At 45.4% G+C, this 24,165-nt stretch overlaps 1 protein-coding gene across 1 annotated transcript in view; it reads right to left on the bottom strand.

The window, feature by feature from the left end:
• Window positions 1-24,165, bottom strand: part of LOC129380237 (uncharacterized) — a 116,262-nt gene that overhangs the window by 89,323 nt on the left and 2,774 nt on the right. Inside the window, exons 2-5 of the mRNA XM_072284574.1 lie at window positions 16,586-16,670; window positions 13,444-13,458; window positions 7,409-7,426; window positions 2,906-2,988 (exon numbers count right to left, since the gene is read on the bottom strand). Coding sequence (XP_072140675.1) covers window positions 2,906-2,988; window positions 7,409-7,426; window positions 13,444-13,458; window positions 16,586-16,670 — 201 coding nt within the window. The remainder of the gene's footprint in view (window positions 1-2,905; window positions 2,989-7,408; window positions 7,427-13,443; window positions 13,459-16,585; window positions 16,671-24,165) is intronic.

The raw sequence follows: 24,165 nt of genomic DNA, 5'->3' as shown, positions 1-24,165 counted from the left end.
TGTATGCTAAATACCAGATAAAACACTATAGCATAACCGATTAGATGAGGCAGGCTGCGTGACCGTCACCGGCTCGTTTCGAAGGCGATGCCATTAAATAAGCATCCGATAAAGCAAAAGCTGCTTTGGCGCGATCGCTTATACTTTAGCATCTGCACTACCCTCCGCGCCCTGCTTTACCACGGCTGTGTAGAGAAAGAAGCCAATACTCAATCATGCACGTGTCGAATGCACAGATGGCGCTGTTGTATCGCTGCGGTTGACGCAATCGGAGCCAGATTGAGCTCGGCCTTAGTTCGGTGTTCAGAGAGGCGTTGTGCGGCAGTACGTTTATCGAATAAGACGGGAGTGGCCGCATTTGAATGAGCTCACAAGAGTATTGTAAATATATATCAGTATATTAAGCACGTGCTAAAGAGCAGGTATATAGCCAACAAGTACGCAATTTGTTTAGCTAAATTTTAAGCTTTCCCGGGTTACTTGAGAAGGAACCAGAAATGGCGGGAAAAAACTAGGCCAGCAAGATGGATGGATCCCATGTTGCTTCCATTACTTCTGATCGCGGCAGGCCCGCTCCAAATAGAGAGCCAACACGGTTGTAAGAACACAACGTGGGACCGCTACCAGCTGGATCTTAAGTTATGCATGTGCGCTTACTGTAGCGTGAATCAAGGTTATCAACTTTACTTTATTATCGTTGTGTGGAGGAAGGAAGTCATTACTCGATCATGCATGTGTCAAATGCGCAGAAGGGGCCGTTGTCACACCACGCTTATTGCAGTCGGAGCTAAATTTAGACTGCCCGGTTGTATTCAGAGAGGCGGTATGTTTGTCGTTCGGAGCAGCAGTGAGCGCGTCTGAGCGAGCTAGGTATGGTATGGGAGACACAATCGAAATCAGACCGTCGCTCGTCAGGACGTGTAAGGTCCGAAAGTGGCTTAACAAACAACATTTTTTGGATAAAAAAGTTCTTTTGGCGATGGCCATTTTGCCAAAAATTAGAAAGATTTGTGACTGACATGATAAATTGAACCTTTAAAATTCTGTAATACTGCATTTAGAAACTAATAACCGAAAGATGAACCAATAAAATTAGCTAATGTGGCTAATCGATCTATTAGTGCTCAAAATAGAAAACTGAATTCTTCCGTAACGCATACTGTAGCGACTACAACGAAGCACTTGGAAACGGATGGCCAGGGAAGCACTGCAGGTGGAACTTAAAGTGGGCTAATCGGTACATCAGCTGCTTATCACTAGGACGTCGTCTGAAAAAATAGCTAAAGGGAGTTGAGAAGATGCAAGTTATCATGCAAATACATAAAAAGAATCAAATTAAATTATGGGGTTTCACGTGCCAAAACACTTTCTGATTATGAGGCACGCCGTAGTGGAGGACTCCGGGAAATTTATACCACCTGGAGTTCTTTAACGTGCACCTAAATCTAAGTACACGGGTGTTTTCGCATTTCGCCCCCATCGAAATGCGGCCGCCGTGGCCGGGATTCGATCCCGCGACCTCGTGCTCAGCAGCCCAACACCATAGCCACTGAGCAACCACGGCGGGTACAAATACATACTGTGACATTTCTTACTTGGGCTAAAATTATATAAATGGTAAAACGACGCTGGAGTTTATCAGGAAGATAATTTGAGAATTTTGTGAGGCTTCCAGTTCTACCCCGCACGTCATAAGCACTTCGTATTCGATCTTTCGATTACATTTCAGTGATATAAACGTAATAATTCCCCGCAACTTTCGTTAACTGAATGTCAAGAGGCATCTTTACCAGACACGTGCTGTTGGTAACCTGTTCTGGAGCGTATTTAAATGCGCATTCATTCATTCCTATAAAGTAAATGTTTGCGGCGAAATATTTTTCTGTGTTGAAGACATTTTTAGAAGGAAATAGCAGATCCTTAAGCGACCACGTTAGCAGTTGTCTGTTCCAATTCTTAGGATATTATTCCAACAATTTAATACAATGCAGGTAGTTGAAATAATTGAAGAAAAGGTCTAACCAGGTAGTTCGAGGTATCTCACATTTAAAGTGAACTAAAACTGTGAGGCAGCCTCTAAATAGCATGCCTTTGTTGTCAAACTGTTTTGTTGTTCAAGCGTGCTGCCTTGATCTCAAAGACGTAGCAAGCCAGATTTTCGCATTGAAGGACTTCGACAACGTACAGGTTTTCTGCGTGGCAATATATTGAGCGTAATTAATGATGCGCTTATGCATTAAAAAAATTACCTTAATCGTGGATGAAAACGTCATCTTTCACTGACGGTGATATTGTAAAACATTGGCATGATTGACACGACAACAATATTAGACCTCTAATGAATGAATGTGTGTTTAGTGGCGCAGGGGAGAGACATCCCAACGAAGTAAGCTATCGCACGCTTTCTTTGGAGCAACACCCTCCTTGAAGTTGCTTTTGTGTGCGCAACAAAGGAATACAGGCATTGATTCTTCATCTCTTGTCCGCACTTTGGTGCGGTTATTGCGTTGGCCGGTTGGCCATCCGGTTGGCCAGTTAGTGCGTTGGCCGGTTATTGCAAGACAATATTCGCCGTAAGTTCAATTTTGAATCAAATGTTCTTACTCCTTCCATGCCTGGAACAAACGCCAGCTGACAACTGCCCTTAATCGCTTGTTTTAGAGAACACGAGCTGGGGAACAGTGAGACAACCCAAAGTGAGCAAAAAAGGTTCGTTGTTGAAGACGTGCAGGATAGTGTTCGGTTTATTTCTAGCGCCGTTATAAGAAGTATTCCTGCGTTGCTGGCATCCTAGATCTTAATTATCTTCGTGCGCCTGACCCCTGAAAAAACGTCCTCTGGATGCCCCATAAGATTTGAGGGCTCCTCATGCAACTTACGATGTTGCGTAATTGTGTGTACTTACCGGGTCATGGTGTCCTGACGGTGACAACCAGAGCGATGGCAAGGACAATGGCGCAAGCTCTCCATGCACCAAGTCGCACAAGCCTTGAAAATAAAAATTGAGGAGGAATTACTTACAACCTGCTTACAACCGTAAGGATTAGACGGCTGACTTTTAGGAAAAGCTAATATAGCCTGAGCATACTGCGTAATACGTCCTAACGTCAGACACCTTTGGATTGTAGTTTTTACTTTTCTTTGCAACGTGCTGCGAGTTTTTCAACAGTAAGTATGGAGACAATATTTTTGGTTGCAAAAAAGTAATCTTTCTGCAGCGTATTCCAAGAATTCACGGATCTATAGTGTGCACACGTCACACTACGTACCATATGGCAGCTAACAGACTTCACAATATACAGCGCTCTTTTTTCTTGAGTGAAGATATAAAAATTGCCTATGGCAGGCAGCATTATTTTAAGCCATGAACCGGACGGAAGAAGTAAGAATTACTTCCATGAAGTAATATGCGCATTCTACAAATTATCGAAATTTCGTAAAGAAATTTTGTAAAGCTTTATTATCGTACTTATTGCAATTACATGTTGTAGACGGCAATGCCCCATGCTACAATGACAGGAAACAAAATGTGATGATGGCACCGGTGTAGAGATATGGGGCATCAAATTTCGATGGGTCTCCAATTTGCCTAAAGATATCGAGTCTTCCACCTAAGTACCAAAGTTACAGCAACTACATTTTATTTTCTCGCATGAAAAGCTCATAACTTGTGTCATTCAGAAAATTCGTTGTAGTGGGTGCGCCTTGCGAGCTCTTCGGCTACAGCTTGTAACTTGCAGTATTTCAACGATAAAGTAATGAGTTGAAACTTAATTAGCGTAGTTTCGATATTTATTTCTTTACTGGCATTGATTTCTTCCACTCCTAGATCGCACCCTTGAGTAACTTTTTCCTCTCAGTAATCTAGCTGAAGAATTAGAATTGAGCTATCTGCCCACTAAATTAATTTCGCAGCAATCATAGTAACAATCTGGTGCATGCTGCGGAACATGTTACCATGGTTACAGAAAGCTAAAAGCATTGACAGTCCGCTGTGTTAACCAGCTTTATATAAATTAATAAACGCATCGATATAATGGAAGCTGGGCGCTTTCTTCAATGCAAGCAATGCGAGTAAATCGCAAACCTCGTTCTATAGAAGTGAGTGTTAGCACGTTGGCGGGGAGCTATACTGAATATTGATAAGATTCTATATAAGCACGTAGATATTCGATAAAATACTTTTCTGCACGAACAACGATCCGCAATGCAATCTACTCCCTGTTTTCGTTCGGAATAAAGAAGCGAAGAAAATAAGGGAATGCAGTTTTTCTCGAATCTAGTTGAACGTTATGGCTTAAAGATCAAGTAGACCGCTAACAAAATGCGCAGTTATGCATTCCTCTAAAGCAAGGCTTTTATTGAAGGAGATATTTTTCTTTACTCAAAACGCTTTTGTAAAAAAATTGGCATAATATGTATTAACCACGATAAAAGTTCTCGATTTTTCTCATTCTTAAGATCATGTTTCAACAATACGTTGCCGAAAGTCAAAATAATGAAAAACACACCAATAGCGTCAATGCGAGATTGTTTAACATCTATATAACAACCGCGATTTAATGAAATTCATGATGTAACAAACTATTTTCATTTCCCCGATCTTAGTTGCATCAAAAACCTAATATTTATTTTTCGTCATTTAACGAAATAAGTTCGTGACACACTTTCAACACACCATTTCATTCATTTACTGGGAACCTCCATGGCTAGCACATCTTGCAAATAATTATGTCGGCAGAGGCAAAATTTATTTGATGCGTCCTTCCGCATGAAAAGTTTGAGCGGCAAAAACACACTCAGAGCACGCGCGTCGGGACGCTGTAGGCGGGAAATAGTGCTGCGCCATTTGTCGCGTTGGTGAATAACTCGGAGAAACACGACAGCTAACGATGCCTAATGCGCAAGAGGGATGGGGGAGGGGTGGAACACACGGTAACGTGATGAGATGACGCGCTGGGATGGAGGGGTGGGGGTGCAGGAACTCGCGCCTATCTGCCTTCTCCCCGCGCGCGTCCGTGCGCGGGCTGTATCGACTTTGGGGCTGATCCGCGGTAAAATGAAATGGATGGTGCCTTGGCACGCATTTTGTTGTTCCAGCGCGTGTAGTGTGGGCGGTCATGTAATCTAAAATTTCGGAGAAACGGTACGAAACGCTCACTCATGTTGTGACTGCGAGTTCGCGGTCATCGAGTGACATCTGTTAAAGGTTTGCCCGAGCGTGTGTGATAACGATAAAACTACGAACCTTACTTCGTGTAGTCTCTTTGCTGTCGCCATCAATGGTCCAGCTTTCTGGCGAAATGCACTTCTTTTTATTGGAATAGCAATTATATGGACACCCAAAGCGTATTTCTGCCGTTGCCATCGGCGTCGCCGTGATGTTTGATATAAAGTCCACGGGGGAAAGCAGTGCGCCACGCGTCGTCTGCCATATGTGCGAGTTAATACACGCGAGAGAAGCTGACGGTGGCGGCTCAATCTAGCGCGCGCGAGCTAAGAAAGCAGTGAGCGAACGTGCTATGTTACGTCGCGCGAAAGGCCGTGGGGGGAAGGGAGCGAGGTGGGCTGTGTTGTGCTCTGGCAGCAGCTGCGCATATTGCGACCGGGCGCTAGAGGAACTGACAATCGCTGCTCAATTTCGCGCGCCATATAAGCAGGAAAGCAGGTCGGTCGCCCGGGAGGGAAGGGGGGGGGGGGGGGGGGGGCGGCTTCGACTCCGCCAGCAAGTGCGTACTTTGAACGGCAGCACGCCATCGCGCGCGCTGTGTTCTCGCGGCTTTGGCGCTGAAGTAGACTGCACGAAGGTCACTTCGCTCGCTGCCGCTGCCGCGCTGGCTCACGCAAGCGCTTTGACCGCCAGTGTCCGCGCTCATTTCAAAAGCGACTCAAGCGACTTTCAAAAGGCGGACACAGGGAACCAGATGCTTCATCATTTTCATCTTTTAGCTCATTCTCATCCTGTGCTCGCTTTAAGTTTGCTTGTGCACGCTGACACCATGCTTCTTAATTCAATTAGCAAGCGAATGTTTCCAATTTTATTCGGCCGTTAAAATACTATGCTTACTTCGTATAACTGTCTACTAATTTGCTACCGCAATCGATGGTTCGCCGCGAGATGGAACACGCGCAAATCTCGGACGCCGTAAGCCACGTCGATCAATTAGAGAGTTTTAGTTTACGGACGCAAGGCGTTGGGGCCCCTAGCGCTTTGGTGCGTTTTCGTTTGCGTACGCAAGCAGAAACACGTCATATATTAGCGGCCCCAAACGCAAGCCGCAGTGGGGTCGCATGTTTCGGTCGCATGCTTGGATCGTTGCTACGTTATCATTTAATATATATATATATATAACGTAAGCGTGGCCTCAGCCGCGCTTACGTTACGGCTGAGGCCGAGCCGAAGCAATCCAAACGTACGTTTGGTGAACATAAATTAGGCGCCTCATGCAGCATAATCGGTTGTGGTCTGTGTTTTGTTTATTTGGAGCCTCCTGCAAATTTTGACATGCCACCGTTGCGGCGACAGCGTGCCGGTGTGCTTGTCTCGGCTGGTCTCGCTTCTCGTAAGCTCTCGTACAGCGCGACAGTCACGTGGGTAACGTGACGGCTTAGGTGCAGCGATGTTTTCGGCCGCCCAAAGAATCCAAAGACGCAAGCAGACGTAGCGATCTGCGCATGCGCAGTACCGTCACTCCTAATTCTTGGGTACGCAAGCCGCTTGCGTCCCCTAAACTAAAACTCTCTACCGCTTTCGCTGCGCTCTGCACCACAGGTGCTGGCGCCGATCACCGCGTCATTATTACCCGAACTATTTCCGGTTTGTTAGCCAGGAAATGCTTTTAGTTCCCGTTGTCGGCAACCTTCCAGTGACCCCGAGCCGAAAGCCAAAGACGTTATGGTGTAAATATAGCTTATTTAGCACGTCAGCCATGAAATGCGCCCGGTGTGTCGAAATTTAAAAATTTAAGATAACGTGGTCTCTGCCCCCCCCCCCCCCCCCCCCCGCAAATTATGTATGCCACATTACATACGCCAGCTATTGCCCAAAGAACTTACAAAAGATATTGCTTCAGAGTTCTTCCTAATTTTTGTTCTCTATATCACTGAAGCTGTAAATTCTAGTACTCTGAAAAATTTCTTACATTTCCAATAGCGACTTTCAAAAGCGAGCACAGCATTCTCATCCTGTGCTCGCTTTAACGCCATCGGTCCGTGAGCTCCGCGGTGCGGGTTGGCTAAAAATTGCCTAAACCGGTACTTAAGTGATTAGGTGTAGTGCTCTAAATCTATAACCACATTCTTCCCTAAAGCATGGCCTAGAAAGTACAAGGCAAGACTTGTAGACAGATGGAAACGAATACATTGCAGATGAAATTGAAGTTTGCTAATTAGTACATCTCTTGCTTACCATTGGTGGCACGTATGTCTGAAAAAGGAGAATAAAGGAAATTAGAAGAAACGTGTTTATTATACACGTACCTACTATTCGATGAATTGCTTGTAGTATATTATTTAAACGATGCACGATTTTATCAGGAAAATTGCGTTTTGAGACGATCATGAGGCTTCGAATACCACAGGGCACATCAGAAGCACCTGTAATACGATCTCTCGATTACATTTCAGTGATTTCAACGTAAAACTCCCCAAGCAACTTTTGTCAACTGACTCCCAAGAGGATTTTAGAAATGGTGTTATGCGCAAGAAGTAAAAGGCACGGACAACAGAATAAAAGACACGGGCAGGCACACCAGTGTGTGGACAGTGAGCCTGTCTCTTTTATTCTGTTGTCCGTGTCGCATATTTTTCTGCGTTTAAAACCATCTCTAAAAGTTATGTACCATCTAGCCCGGCAGCAGCTGTTAATAAACTCCCAAGAGGAGTAAAGTTTCTGCATACAAAGGCTGCGGTACCGGACACGTGCTGTTGGAAACCACGCTTTCAGTGTGACTAAGTGCACAGTTATGCATTCCTAAACAATAAGTTAGATAGATTTTTCTTTACTGAAAACGTTGTTACGAATTAAGCACTGGCGAAAATGTTCACTGACCTCAATGAGAGTTCTCGAATTTTCCAATTCCTCAGATATTTCAACAATGAAATGCAATGCGGGTCGTCCAAATCATTAAAAATACGCTAATCAGGTTATTCGAGGTATTTGATGTTTTAAATGAACCGCCCCTCTGAGGCACCCTTTTAATTATATGCCTTGGCTGCTTAACATGATTGTTGTGAAATCATGCGGCCGTCATGTCAAAGCCGCAAGGAAGCAGGCAATTTTTTTTGCGTTCAAGAGATTTGATAAAGTATATGTCCTCTGCCTAGCAATATAATCAGTGTAAGTAACTGTGCGCTTATGCATTAACACAGATTAAACTTCTCGTGGCAAGAGCATTGTCTTTAAGCAACGGTTATGTTACAAAACGGTGGTAAGATTGGTAATTCACACGATAACACTAATATACCTATTATATTCATGAAAAATACTTTCCGAATTGGAATAAAAGAAAGGTGCTCAGATTAATTAGGCTCGCCGGGTACCTAATAGTAATATGATGTCATTAATGCTCTAAATAGATGACCCAATCACTCCATAGCGCATAGCATACCAAGTACAACGCAACAGTTGCAAAAGGATGGAAACGAAAGCATTGCAGATAAAATTGAAGTTAGCCATTCAGTACGTCTGCTGCGTACGTTGGCCAAGGTGGCCAACACGTACGCGCTGTGATAGTTCTGGCCTGGACTATATTTATTGAAATAGTAAAATGACGCCGCAGTTTATCGGTTGAAGCATTTTGGGACAATTGGGAGGCTTTTGATACATTCGCGCACATCAGAAGCAGCTGGAATGCGATTTCTCGATTACATTTCATATCAGTCATCTAAATGAAAGAATCACCCCGTAACTTTTGTAAACTGATTGCTACGACGAGACAAGTTTCTGCGCAAAAAATATTCCGATTCTCGCAGAACCTCCTGACGCACCCCAGTGCCGCCTACGCCCCACTGGCTTTATTTGCCTGCCGCCAAAATCAATAGCCTATATTGAACTCTTGTCTTCCCCACCAGTCCCTGATGGCCAGTACCTCGTCACTCCTCTGCGCGACATTCCACTACAGTATGACGTTACCGTGCCTCACAGTATACTTACTGTTACTGCGAACCGCACTTTCATGCCTATCTTTAACTTTGGATTGGCGAAGCAAATTCTACCACAAGGTATTTGCCTTGCCAACGTTGATTGTCTCGGCGACCATCACGTGGCAAATTTATCCACCGATCCTTCTTGCGAGCTTAGCAGGCCTCTCGTGCCAGCCTCGGCCGCCGATCCCAAGATACAGAAAATGGTTGCGACGGACCTGTCTTCTGCGCAGGCTGAAGACCTTTATCGAGTATTATCGGCCTACAGAGATATTTTCGACTTCGACGATCGCCCTTTAGGCCAGACGCTCGCGGTCAAGCATCGGATTCTCACTGGCGATGCTAGTCCTATTCACCGACGACCGTACCGAGTTTCTGCGTCGGAACGCCAAGTTATTCAAACCGAAGTGAACAAAATGCTAGACAAAAACATCATTGAACCTTCTTCGAGTCCCTGGGCGTCGCCTGTAGTGTTGGTTAAGAAGAAGGATGGCACGTGGCGCTTCTGTGTAGACTACCGTCATCTGAACAACATTACTAAGAAAGACGTCTACCCGCTCCCACGTATAGACGACGCCCTTGACTGCCTCCACGGTTCCAGCTATTTCTCTTCTATTGATCTTCGTTCTGGATACTGGCAGATTGCTGTTGACGATATGGACAGAGAAAAAACCGCGTTCATCACACCTGATGGCCTATACCAATTTAAAGTAATGCCGTTTGGATTATGCAACGCCCCTGCCACCTTTGAGCGTATGATGGACTCCTTGCTCCGAGGTTTCAAATGGTCCACTTGTCTCTGCTACCTCGACGACGTCATTGTCTTCTCACCCACGTTCGACACTCACCTTGAGCGTCTCACAGCTATACTTGACGTATTTCGAAAGGCGAAGCTGCAACTTAACTCGTCCAAATGTCGTTTCGGCCGCCGCCAAATTACTGTTCTGGGCCACCTCGTTGACGCTTCCGGCGTACAGCCTGATCCTGACAAAACTCGCGCTGTCCGAGACTATCCGGTTCCGAAGACAGCCGCCGACGTTCGAAGTTTTGTAGGGCTATGCTCGTACTTTCGTCGTTTTATTCAAGATTTTGCGGCAATTGCTAGACCCCTCACTAATCTTTTGAAGAAAGGCGTACAGTTCTCGTGGGGTACTGCAGAAGCCGCCGCCTTCTCTCGTCTCGTTACTCTTCTCTCCTCACCACCGATCCTCGCCCACTTCGACCCTGATGCCCCTACAGAATTGCGTACAGATGCCAGCGGTCACGGCGTAGGTGCCGTCTTAGCCCAGCGTCAGCGTAGCCAGGATCGCGTTATTGCTTATGCGAGCCGCCTCCTCACACCACCGGAGCGCAACTATTCCATTACGGAACGAGAATGCCTTGCTGTAGTCTGGGCGGTAGCGAAGTTCCGTCCTTACCTTTATGGTCGCCCTTTTTCCGTAGTCACTGACCATCATGCTCTCTGCTGGCTCTCATCGCTACGAGATCCTACAGGCCGGCTTGGTCGATGGGCTTTGAGGCTCCAAGAATTTTCATATTCCGTGGTGTACAAGTCTGGCCGCCTGCACCAAGACGCTGACAGCTTGTCGCGTTACCCTGTTGACGACCCTGACTCCTCCAATATTACCAGTGCTGCTTGCATATTCTCTGTGTCGCAGCTGCTTCATTTCGCCGACGAACAACGTCGTGACGCCTACATCAGAGCACTCATCGACCGTTTTGAACACACTCCGGCCGACGCCACACTACGCCTCTTCGTCCTCCGCGATGGTACTCTGTACCGTCGTAACCTTCATCCGGACGGCTCTGAGTTCCTACTTGTCGTGCCTAAACACCTCCGCTCAACCGTTTTAGAAGAGCTTCACGACGCACCAACGGCAGGACACCTAGGCGTATCTCGAACCTATGACCGTGTACGTCGCCGTTTTTTCTGGCCGGGCCTTTCCCGTTCCGTGCGACGTTACGTCGCCGCCTGTGAACTTTGCCAACGACGCAAGAAGCCTTCCCAGCTCCCCGCTGGTTACCTGCAGCCGATCGACATCCCTGCCGAGCCCTTCCATCGTGTCGGCTTAGACCTTCTCGGCCCATTTCCGGAATCTACATCAGGAAACAAGTGGGTTGCAGTCGCGGCGGACTACGCGACCCGCTATGCCGTAACCCGCGCTCTTCCGACCAGTTGCGCAACTGATGTTGCGGACTTCCTCCTGCATGATATCATTTTGATTCATGGTGCTCCGCGTCAATTGCTAACAGACCGTGGCCGTATGTTCTTAGCCAAAGTCATTGACGACATCATGCGTGCCTGCGCAATACAGCATAAGTTTACCACCTCCTACCACCCTCAAACGAACGGCCTCACTGAGCGTTTGAACCGCACCCTTACAGACATGCTATCCAAATACGTTTCAGACGACCACCGTGACTGGGACCAGGCTCTACCTTACATCACCTTTGCGTATAACTCTTCCCGTCTCGACACTGCTGGCTTTTCTCCTTTTTACCTATTGTATGGCCGTGAACCGACGCTACCACTGGACACTGTGCTTCCGTCCACCCCAGCATCAACTAGCGCTTATGCCCGTGATGCCATCGCCCATGCTGACCATGCTCGCCAACTTGCGCGCGCTCGTCTACAAGTCTCTCAAGACAAACAAAAGCAGCGCTACGACCTCCGTCACCGTGATGTCACTTTTGTCCCCGGCACCCTCGTTTTGCTTTGGTCACCATCACGTAAAGTTGGCCTTTGTGAAAAACTGCTTTCCTGCTACACGGGCCCATATCGCGTGCTTCGCCAAGTGACAGATGTCACCTACGAAATCGTTCTCGCCACGCCCACTACGTCCTCTGCTGTGACAACCAGTGACATTGTCCACGTCGCCCGACTCAAGCCCTACAACTCTCCACGTGCCTTGGATATTTAACTGCACCGTGACGGCGCTTTTGCCGCCGGGGGGTAGTATTACGATATGATCGGTAAATACCTGAGAGACGAGCCGCCGTGAGAACGACGACGAAGTGGGTCGGTGCCCTTGGCGCGGGTGAATGTCGGCCTGGCGCTCTGGCTCCCTTCTAGTGTAAATAGTCTGTAAATAGTCTCTTTTGTCTGTGTCTTTCTACGCGTAACAATATTTACCAGACACAGCCTATCGTCAACGATCCTCTGTAACTAACTGCGTGGGGTTTCTTCATCCAGAGTATAGTTGTGTGGAGTAAAATATTTTTCTTTACTAAAACCGCGATAACCGTTTTCGACTTTTTCAATTCTTCAGGTAATACTTCATCAATACTATGCAAGTATTCGAAATAATAAAAACAAACGCCTATCATCTCATTCGAAATATTTGACATACAAATTAGACTGACGCTCGGAAGTACCCTTTGGATTACATGCATTGGTTGTTAAACTGTGTTATTTTCAAATCGTGTTGCCGTCATCTCACAGCCGCAAGAAGCTAGCTTTTCGCAACAACGGGCTTTCGTAAGGTACAGGTATTCCGCGGAGCAGTATGCTGAGCCTAAGTAACTGTGCACTTATTTATTAAGATACAGTAAATTAAGGCAAATCCTCAGATGGCTCATGGGATTGAAAAATCCGTTTTTCGTTGTTATGGCAACAAAATTCAAGCGACCAAATTTGAATTCCAGTTTATATCGCGAAGTGTTGGAGTCGAACCCACGACCTTTGGTCTTATTTACGGCTTAGTTATTGCAGACTTTCGAACCCACAACCAAACTGACAGATGTGTGCGAACTGGCCACATTTGGTGTTAAGGCGAACACCACCCCATTTAACTTCGCCTTAACACAACCAATTTTGGTGTTAAGGCGAAGCTAAGGCACATCTAATTGAGTAGAATTTGTTAAGGCACTCGAACCCACGACTTCTAGCGACAGAAAACAAACAGCAAGTAACAACGCATTTGAATGGGAATGTCTAGTGTTAGGCAAGATTGCCATCGCTGAAAGACAAGCACAAAAGTTGACAGTCACTTAAGCATATACGTTAGTGAGAATGAAGGCGGAAGACTGCGCATTCACTAGTCTTCCGCCTTCATCCTCACTAACGTATGCTAAAGTGACTGTCAACTTTTGTGCTTGTCTTTCAGCGATGGCAATCTTGCCTAACGTTGTGAAGATCGGTACTTGACACGACAACAACATTATATCTTTAGGATTCTATGAAACACATCCAGAAATGTAATAAGAGAAATGTGCTGCAATCAAATCAGCGCTAATTGACTACTTAGAAACTTAGAAACCAATGGAATGGGAAGCATGTAGATGGAGTCGGCTGCATACCTTTCCGATGTCGGTCTGAAAAAAGAGCGTAAGGCAGTTGATAAGAAAGAAAGTTAATATACAGATACGTACTATTGTTCGTGTTGCTTCCAATGAAATTATGTGAACGGTAAAATTATGCTTGATTTTATGAAGAAACTAGCGCTATCAGACAGTCGTGAGGCTTTGGATACCACCGCGCACATGAGGAGCAACTGCAATACTATCTCTCGATTACACTTCCGTGATTTTCGTCAACTCACTGCAAAGTGCAGGAAAGTTTCTGTATAAAAAGGCTTCGTTACCAGACATGTGCAGTTGGTAATCACGTTTTGAGCGTAACTATATTTATTTATTTATTTACTTATCTATTTATTCACTGACATATGCTGCAGCCCAAAATAGGGCTATAGCAGGAGCCCTATATACAGTAAAAGCTGAATGACCAAAAAAGAAGCGCATTACATGTGAGCCAAGGGCTTACCAATGGTAGCTATAAAAGCTTTTAGGGATAGTGAAAAATGTTAGCGGATAGAGAACTCCAAACGTCCATTGTAAGTGGGAAAACAACTGTACTTGAATGTGTTAGTACGGGCACAAACAGGTGTTATGTTCAAAAACGAGGGAGTTACGGGTACAACTTGCGTTAGTAAATGCGATACAGTTTCAATCATACATACCAGGGGTATGATTATTATATGCTTATAACGCTTATGTCCTCAGTGTAATAACGCGAAGGTAATGGCTAAATGTTCCTAAACAGTGCATGCAATGATGAACGCACCGCATTTGGTGTTAAGGCGATGTTAATTAAGGCACAGTTAAGATAGAGATATTAAAGTACTCAAAGCCACGCTATTTTGTTGGCAATCGTATGCTCTACTTTTGGTGAGAGTTCAAGCCACGAACTCTGGTGTTAATTAGGGCGAAGGTAATAAAGGCGCAGTTAAGTCGAGTTAAGGCGCTCGACCCACGACCTTTTGTGAGAGAAAACAAGTAATAGGAAGTAACAACGCTTTCGAATGGAAATGTCAAGTGTTGTAATAAATGTCTCGTGAGCGGGCAGGCTTCCGCCTTTATCCTCTGTAGCTTATGCTAAAGTGACCAACGGCGATATCGCAAAACGTTGTGAAGATAAGTGATCGACACGATAACAATATTAGACATTTATGATTCTATAACATACTTTCAGAAATGTAATAAAAGAAATGTGCTCGAATGAAATCAGCGCTAACGTGGTAATGAGAGTTACATGACCTTTTATTGGTCTAACTAGATAAGCGAATCGCCCGCTAACGCATAGCGTAGCAAGTACAACGCAACGCTTAGAGACGAATTGAATGGGAAGCATTAAAGGTGGCGTTGGCCAATCAGTGCATCTGCTGCTTACCTGTTGAGCAACTGTCTGAAAAAGGAGAGCGGGGTTGAGAAAAAAAGTTTATTACACACATAGGTACCTTCGTATTTTTTCCTTTATTTAAACTACAAGCAGATACATTTGTGCGTTTAAAGGCGGTTACAACGCAGTTATTGATTCATTCACTATCAGCTTTTGTATAGCTGAAAATTGAGGTAATCACGATGTTTTACGAAGGAATAGCAAGATGCGAGATTCTCCTCGACCACAATTGCAACAAATACAGATGGAAGCATTGTACGTCAAATAAGATTGCGTAATTATTCACGTGGTCCTATCCACAAGCAGCTTGTGTGAAGAAAAAAAACCGAAAGCCCATGAAAAACAAGAGGTATATCATGCGTGTAGGCAAAGTGATATTTGTTCCTTGGACTGCAGATTTTGGAAGTTTGAAACGGCGCTTGTCGTTTTCAGCTACGGTGCCCTTCGAAGGAATTGTGAAGCAGTGAATGCCACCGCACAGGTCATAACAGTGGCGTAGTCAGGAGGGGGAGGCTCTAGCGGTCAGTCACGCGGCAATTTCGCGTGAATTTGCGGGCTTCATTCACGCTCGGAAAAGCACTTGTGTAGCACGTATTATTGAGCAACAGAAAGCTGTATCCGGAGTTTTTTATGTCGCTATACAATTTTCCTATTGACACCTTTAATCTAATTATAATATTTGAGAAGTTGAATAACTAATATTGGGCAGAAAGAAAAAAATTAATTTGAGTATCTCCAAGCGATGGCAAACAACATTACATTGGTTTTAACTCTAGCTAAAGTTACCTGGGACACCCTGTATATCTCTTAGAGGGTGAACTTGCAGATCTATTTCTTTAATGGATATAGTGAGAAGTCTCTTCTGCGCGGGTTGCTCTAATCTGTGGTTGTGATAATGTGGTTACGTGCTTCGCGCTTGTACTTATTTCCTCGCGGTATGAACCAAATCGCCGAACCAGTCTTATTGAGCTGTACCATTACTTGTTTTTTTTTTTTTACAATCTATAAAAGCTGTTCCACGTGTCACAGATAGAACAGTCGAAAGTTAGGAACCCCCACCCCCCTTTGCCCCGTTTCTAAGATAAGAAATGAAATTATGAGGTTTTACGTGCCAAAACCATTTTCTGATCATGAGGCACACCTTAGTGGAGGACTCCGGAAATTTCGACCAACTGGGGTTCTTTAACGTGCACCTAAACCTAAGTACACCAGTGTTTTCGCATTTCGCCCCTATCGAAATGCGGCCGCCATGGCCGGGATTCGATCCCGCGACCTCGTGCTGAGCAGCCCAACACTATAGCCACTAAGCAACCACGGCGGGTGGCCCCGCTTCTCGTCTTTTTTTCTATGGTTTTGTTTTTTCTTGTGTGCGTGGTTTCCTTGACACATTCCTTGCAATAACTTGACAGAATAGCGACATTTCGCTAAGATCGGGGCTACGCCCTCATCTGTACGAAATATGTTTATATAATAGATAATAGCGAAGATGCGGTTTACGCGTTTTGACTATGAGACTAGCATGCCGCAAGGAGCTATCTGCGCATGTGCGAGGCACGACCCTCTCTCCACCTGTGCTACGTGTTTGCGTCCTCTGAGGCGCTAATCCACTTCTTTCGTGGTTGTGGAACAGTTTTCGAGTTTGACGCCGTTGTATTGTTCATCGAAGTAGCCTCTTGAGAAAAACACGTCTGCACAATTTACTACCCATTAAAGATGTGTTAGTTTACTTGTTGAGAAATTGAGAACCACGGCCCACATACTTACTAACTTTGGCGTAGATAACTAATTCCCAGACCAGCAAAAGAAAGTCCGCAGAGGATGCACGTCGATAATGCGAGCCAGCCCAGACCTATTCCTGCATAAGCGGTTTGATGACTCAATTAAGCAAATGCGATAACGCAATGCTGAGAAATTTGAAACAGAACAGCGCGGTGTTCACGGGGCCAACCAGGGATAACCGACACGGTTCTGTTTCAAATTGCTGCAAAAATTGTGCCAGAAAATGCCCTATCTGCAAGCCCGTGAATGCCACAACCCGCGGCTGGATATTTGTTGTGGCTGAAATTTCAGGTCGAGAACCATGACGTTCTTCCGCTTTTCCAGTAAATCCAAATCACATCCGTTAATTTGGGAGGTGCGTTCGGAAGCAGCCCCTTGCGATTAAACCACTTCGCCATCTGCGTTCAACGAAATGCCTCGGTATTCCCTCGGGGTGGCAGATAAATGTCGTTGTATTCAAATCGTCTATAAGGACACTGACGTTCTAAAAGTTGATCTTCTTAGAAGTCAAGGAACAATTTAGAGGTAAATGCGACGGAAAATGCTTTGGCACAAAGTTGGCCTTTTCTTAGGTAAGGGATTCATGGTTCAAAACCGCGTTATCCGCATTGCAAATTGTTGTTCGGGAACTCGCTCGACATTTCCTGCCTGTTCGAGGAGCGAAGTGCGACTGACGCTGGTGCGGAGAACAACCGTCACTTGCACTAGATAAATACGCATACCTTTTGCACGTGACCGGCTTCCAGCACTTCCCGCACAAATCTTTCTTTCCATATTGACACAACTAATAGCAACCCGTAAACACATGCTCGCTTGGGAAGAATATTCAATATATGTAGCACTCTTGAATTGTGCTGCAATCAGTGTTTGCCGAGCAGGTCATTGGCCCTCCAGCCCAATGCTACATTATAAAAACGGTACGCGCAGAAATAAAATAGAGAAGGAGAATCACACGCTATATTTTCTAATGATAGTGGTTCCAACAACTATTCTAAGATAACCCATAGAGGACATTGAATGAATATAGTGCTGCTGGGCATTGCTGGGCATGAAGTTAAACACAATCAAAAATTTTATGGCATAAATTGTAATCATAGCAGTTTCCTTTCTTCCAATGTATCCCGAGAGTAATTGCGCTGAATAGATACTTCTTTTTGCTTCACACCATCTGCCAACAAGCAAACGCGCATAAGTTAAAAAATAGACTTTTTTGTAGACACATGCGTGCTTTTAAAGCCTTGACATTCGCACGTAGACCCTGCAGTCGTGGCACAGTTCTTTTTAAGGAAAACATATCGCAAGCGTTTGTTAGGGACTTTAAAAAAAAGAAACACTGCGCATACGAATGACTTGCGCATATCGTTTTGTTGTTTTTTGTTAATGATTACCGCTTGGGAAATGCTGAATACAAAATGATGTTTTACGAGAAGCTTACAAAGCCATCGCGGTGGCTTTGTGCATATGGCGCTGCGCTGCTTAGCTGGAAGCTGCTGTTTTATCACTGACACGGTGGTGTCAGTGATATATATATATATATATATATATATACCATATTTTCATCTCATATATGGGATCGAATGCGAGCGCTGTTGCTTTGTCTCTGCGTGTAGTAGTGAAGAGAACGAATTTAAGGGAGGAGAAGAAGACAGGAAAGTTTCTGAAGCATAATTGCAGCACCGTGGTTTTAAAGCGCACCCGCGGTAGAAAAACGGAAGGCGATATAAGCGTGCGTGGTGACGATAGGCACACGATAAACTGCCTTAAAATATTTAGAGACTAGAGAGAAAGTTTCGTTGACAACCGATAACATTGCAATCAGCACTCGAATACGACGAGAGAAATTATTGAGACGTGGAAAATTCCCTTGAACTAAGTGTGGTTTGCGAGACAAATGCTTGTAAGTATTGAACTTTTTAAAAGATGAGGGGAATAAGCGCTCATTGAGAGGACAGCATCCGCACGAGACCACACCAGGCACCTTAATTGGACATGGAGCGCTTTGTGGCCGGAACGAAGCCCCCTTCCTATATATATATATATATATATATAGAATGAGAAGCCAACAAACACTGACACCAAGGACAACATAGGGGAAATTGCATGTGCTTAAATTTCCCCTATGTTGTCCTTGATGACAGTGTTTGTTGGCTTCTCATTATACGACTAATAAATATCGGGTCCCTCGGTTAACCCCATTTCTTCTCGTTTATATATATATATATATATATATATATATATATAGCAGCTGTGTCTTACAAGTACTCACGCATGGGGCAGAAACCTGGAGGCTTACGAAAAGGGTTCGCAACAAGCTATGGAAATAATGATGGGTGTAACGTTAAGGGATAAGAAAAGAGCAGATTTGGTGAGGCAACAAACGCGGGTAAATGACATCTTAGTTGAAATCAAGAAAAACAAATGGGCATGGGCCGGACATGTAATAAGGAGGGAAGATAACCGACGGTCATTAAGGGTTAGGGACTGGATTCCAAGTGAAGGGAAGCATAGCATGGGGCGGCAGAATGTTAGGTGGGCGGATGACATTAAGACGTTTGCAGGGACAACATGGCCACAATTAGTATATGACCACGGTAGTTGGAGAAGTATTGGAGAGGCCTTTGCCCTGCAGTGGGTGTAACCAGGCTGATGATGATGATGATGATGAACTCTCGTTTGTTCCCACACCCAATCTGCTCTTTCTTGTCCCTTAACGTTACACCTACCATTCTTCTTTCCATAACTCGTTGGGTTAACCCGCCGTGGTTGCTCAGTGGCTATGGTGTTGGGCTGCTGAGCACGAGGTCGCGGGATCGAATCCCGGCCACGGCGGCCAGATTTCGATGGGGGCGAAATGCGAAAACACCCGTGTACTTAGATTTAGGTGCACGTTAAAGAACCCCAGGTGGTCGAAATTTCCGGAGTCCTCCACTACGGCGTGCCTCATAATCAGAAAGTGGTTTTGGCACGTAAAACCCCATATATTATTAACTCGTTGGGCCGTCCTCAATTTATGTAGAACCCTTTTCGTAAGCCTCCAGGTTTCTGCCGCGTACGTAAGTACTGGTAAGGCACAGCTGTTATACACTTTTCTCTTGAGGGATAACGGCAACCTGCTGTTCATGATCTGAGAATGCCTGCCAAACGCACACCAGCCCATTCTTATTCTTCTGATTGTTTCTGTCTCATGATCCGGATCCGCAGTCACTACGTGGCCTAAGTAGATGTAGTGCCTCGCTACCTATCATAAACTGCTGTTCTCTTCCGAGACTGTTAAACATTAGTTTAGTTTCCTGCAGATTAATTTTTAGACCCCCCTTCTGCATTACCTCTCCAGGTCAGCGCGCATATGGAGAGTGATAACTCGTAGATGCTGCTACTGTCGAGTGGCTGTATTGGTTTACGTAATTCTCAAGAGCGCTTACATAGTACGTAAATTCGGACCCGATAACGTGTCACCTGGAAGTGGTAAGGCGGCCGTGTTATGCGACATTCTCAACGGTGGTCAAGCGAGTCTCAAAGGGTCGCTTTGGTGGGAAACTGACCGAATTCATTTGCCGCGAACTGACCAATTTTATCTCTTCGTGGTTCAAGCTATTGGAGTCGCAAATGTGCTGGACTAATCAGCGGCGCAGTAGCCGGGAATCACGGCTGACGCATAGTTTACGTGTCCGTGGTTGCGAGAGCAAACGTTAACGGCCCCAATCGCGACAAACTGCTTTTTTGGTACGGCGATGGGCAGTTCGTGATCGCCGGTGTCGCAACCGCTTGTGAACTTACGTCGGTTGCTGGTGCGAATGCCAACTTAATGTTTGTTGTTGCTTGTCGCGAGCTACGTTGTCCGCGCGGCTATCCCATTCGCGTACTCACATGCCACGTTTTACATTTCGTGCACAGAGAAATATTTACTCATGAAAGTGCGCACTGAAAACGATTGCATGGGATAATTTAGAATTAATTCTTTTCGGTTGGAAGCCATGCCTTTACAACAGAAAGGAAGTCAATAGAATATTTTATTTACCTGATTTAATTTGTTCACAAAAACTATCTTGACGGCTGATGATCAGATAAATGATAGACGCATACTGCAAAAAAGTACACACGGCCCGTTGACTTGTCTGTGCTGTGTTAAAGTCGGCTCCTCAGTGAGGACACCGTAATAAACATTAGCTTATAACTGCATGATGCACACTTCTATCGCCTTGCTTGCAAAACTGCAGCGATCAAAAGCGATGGGCCAAGTGATGTTCCGTGAGTCAAAACTTGGGCAACTGTCTTCGACTCCAGTTGATTTCACGCCTCCAAATGTTTGCCCTTTTATCAGCCTAGCGCTCCCCTGGTATGCTTGCTTGCTTACCTCTCGCCACGCGTGCTCCCCTCAGGCGCCTTATGTGAAAGGTGGACATAGATCTCGGATTCCGCTACGTGACATAGCATCGTCTGTTGCTATGTGTCTGGGTCAAAACTTGCGCATTGCAACCATGCGCTCGCTCCACCACGCTTATTTTCAGGACACTGTATTTCTTAGCGAGCTAACCCTTCCGTCTTTTTCCTATCCGGCATTGTGTTTGCAGACTATTTCGTGGGCTGGTGCAGGCTATAGAGCAGACTAAACAACTGTGTTGACTACCAAGATCATCATCATCATCATCATCATCATCATCATCATCATCATAACCATCTTTTATGTCCACTGCAGGACGAAGGCCTCTGCCTGCGCTCTCCAATTACCCTTGTCCTGCGCCAACCGACTGCCAAGATAGTGTTGTCTAAAGATCTGTCTCGTTCCGTTGGGCACGTTCTGTCGAAAAATGTGGACCAATACCGAAGGTAGTACAGTCTAGAAATGTGGCCCGTTCCTGTTGATATGTCCAGTCCAGAAATTCAGTCTGATGCTCTGCCTACTCCCCTCACGCAAGTAGCGCCTCTGTAGAGTGCCATGCGCAGCGAATTTTTTTTTCCATTCTTAACTCTCAACCTTCTCAGGAAGAAATTGGCGTTGATCTACGCGGACTAGAGGTTCAATTGCTTTAGTGGGCTACTGCCGGCGGCAACATTGGTTTTGTTGTTTACGCGAATTCTCATCCACATTATCGTGCCCGTTGTAGAGTACCATACATTGCATCCATCGCGCACCTATCGCTCATGCCTTGCAGCAGCTTGCAGGCACCGACGTCATCGCCATCCGCTGACGTTATCGAAGGTTCGACACCACGTGCGCTCCTCGCCCAGTTAAATGATGAGCTCGCAACACCAGCACTTTTCAGTAGGCTGCACGCGACAAGCGTCGCACGTGCTTACGTCGAAAAAAGGCAAAGCAGAAAATCTATATGCGTGAATGGGGCGCCGAGCGTAATTTCCAGTGTACAGGGCAAACTTAAATGCCTCCTAAAGTTAGCTACAATTGCTTGAAATTGATTTTTTTAAGTGCATCGTAAATACTCGTATCCAAACAAAATAAAATGTTACGTACTTCGCAACCTCTTCCCGGTTCAAGTCTTCGCCTCGTCTGCAGTAAAGACAATATGCACATGAGTATACGTCGGGATTGCACAGATTGAAGTATGCGCGGATAGGTGCCACATAAATACACAAGTAGGCGAACAACGCTAATCACTTCCCGAGATGGCAATTGCTGCTGGAGTGACTGCACTAAATGAATGAATGAATGAATGAATCACCCCAACTGCAAACCCCGGAAAAGAAGTAGGATAGCCAGAAACCAATACAGGCTCGCCGCACATGTCTCCGCATCGCTTATTGCGATCGTAGGCTGCAGCGTTCCAAATACTAATAATCGTAAATTCACTAATTCAGAGATAACAAGAATCATCTCGTCATTATCAGGCTTTATACGTCCTGTTGGAAAACGCTAAGCTTACCGACAGCAGTGCTCATTAAACGTGCTTGACCCGCTGGACACAACGCGAATGAAGGCAGCGTAAGACTCGAGTGTTATTTCCTTTGCAGCGCTTCACTCCGTTGCACGAGACAGATTGTCCGCGCCAGCGAATAAATTGCTCAATGAAAACACGCACAGCGTTGCGCTAAAGTTTGCTCTATGTGCCTATGCTCCACTCGCTATCTGCCCCTCTTCAATGAGCCTCTTTGACGCCAACTTGGGTCACTGCGTATGTTCCACTCCGTATCTGCCTCTCTTCAATGAACCTACTTGACACCAATTTGGGTCACTGCGTAAGTTCCCCTCGGTATTTGTCCCTCTTCAGGGAACCTTTGTGATGCCAAACTGGGTCACTGCGTATGTTCTACTGGGTATCTGCCCCTCTTCAATGAACGTCTTTGACGCCAACTTGGGTCACTGCGTGTGTTCCCCTCGATATTTACCCCTCTTCACAAGGAACCTTTGTGAGGACAACTTGTGTTGCAGCGTCTGCTCCACTCGCTATCTGCCCCTCTTGAATGAACCTCTTTGACGCCAACCTGGGTCACTGCGTGTTCCTATCGTTATCTGTCATTCTTCAATGAACCTCTCAGATGCCAACTTGGGCCGCGGCGTATGTTCTGCACGGTATGTGTACGCAGCGAGTGAAAAAACATTTTTATTGTTCAAATATATTCACATTCTGCAAACGCGGTTAAGCACAGTTGGTAAGGCCCTCGGCTTCTGAGCGTGAGGTCGTAGGGTCTAAACTCACCACCGCCAATTTTTTTCTTCAGACTTTATTTTGTTTTATACGCTTGTTACTTTGTAGCGATTCATCCTACTTGACAGAACGGAAGGTTCAACCTGCGGACGGGTTTCCTCCTTGGGTCGGCATAAAAATTCTGACGCATATTAAAGGAGGAGAAGGGCGGTTGACAATGCGTGAAGCTATGACACAATAACGCAAAGTTGTGAAAAGAACAATGACGGGGAGTTATGAAATATAAAGATCATAAAAATAAGCGTTACAAAGACTCGGTATTCTCTGGTTGACTGAGTGTTGGTGACGACAGCAAGAACATGGAAATGTATATTCTCTGGTGATCTTGCACGCAATACGAGAAACGACAAACAAAACTGAGCAGTTCGGGGCAGGTGAAGATACCATGGAGTTTAAGCATAAAGTTCCGGCGCACCTTAACTCTCCATGCTGTACCCACTTCAATAAGTACTCTAGATTTGCTGAACCTTCCCACACCCCTAGCTCTCAATAGCTAAACCTTTTGACACTGCAGTCTAGAACTGATATGTATAAACAGTTTCTTCCCCTGAATAAGTGAACGTTACAGTACATTGCCCGGAAGTGCTCGTTCATTGCCCCTGACCATCTTTTTTCTGCAACTGACATATGATGGTATCGCCACTCCATCTATAGCTCAAGATGGGAAGCACTATGTAAAAAATAAATAAATGAAGCAAAAATACGAGAAGCTTTCTGTATGGGAGGGAAAGTGGAAGTATTAGAGAGTTATTAAATATAGATCTCAACAGTCGGGCCACATCAGGGCAGCAGGATAGAGAAGGCATCAATTGCTTAAGGAGGAGCTTTTCTTCAAATAGCACATCACTAGATGTAGGAGGCGTCGCGTGCTGCTTACTCATAGCAGCGTTGAAGCCTGAAGCT

The sequence above is a fragment of the Dermacentor andersoni genome, chromosome 9 (genome assembly GCF_023375885.2).
Source record: "Dermacentor andersoni chromosome 9, qqDerAnde1_hic_scaffold, whole genome shotgun sequence".
In the NCBI taxonomy this organism is placed as follows: Eukaryota; Metazoa; Arthropoda; class Arachnida; order Ixodida; family Ixodidae; genus Dermacentor; species Dermacentor andersoni.
This window is presented reverse-complemented; position numbering and strand designations above follow the sequence as displayed.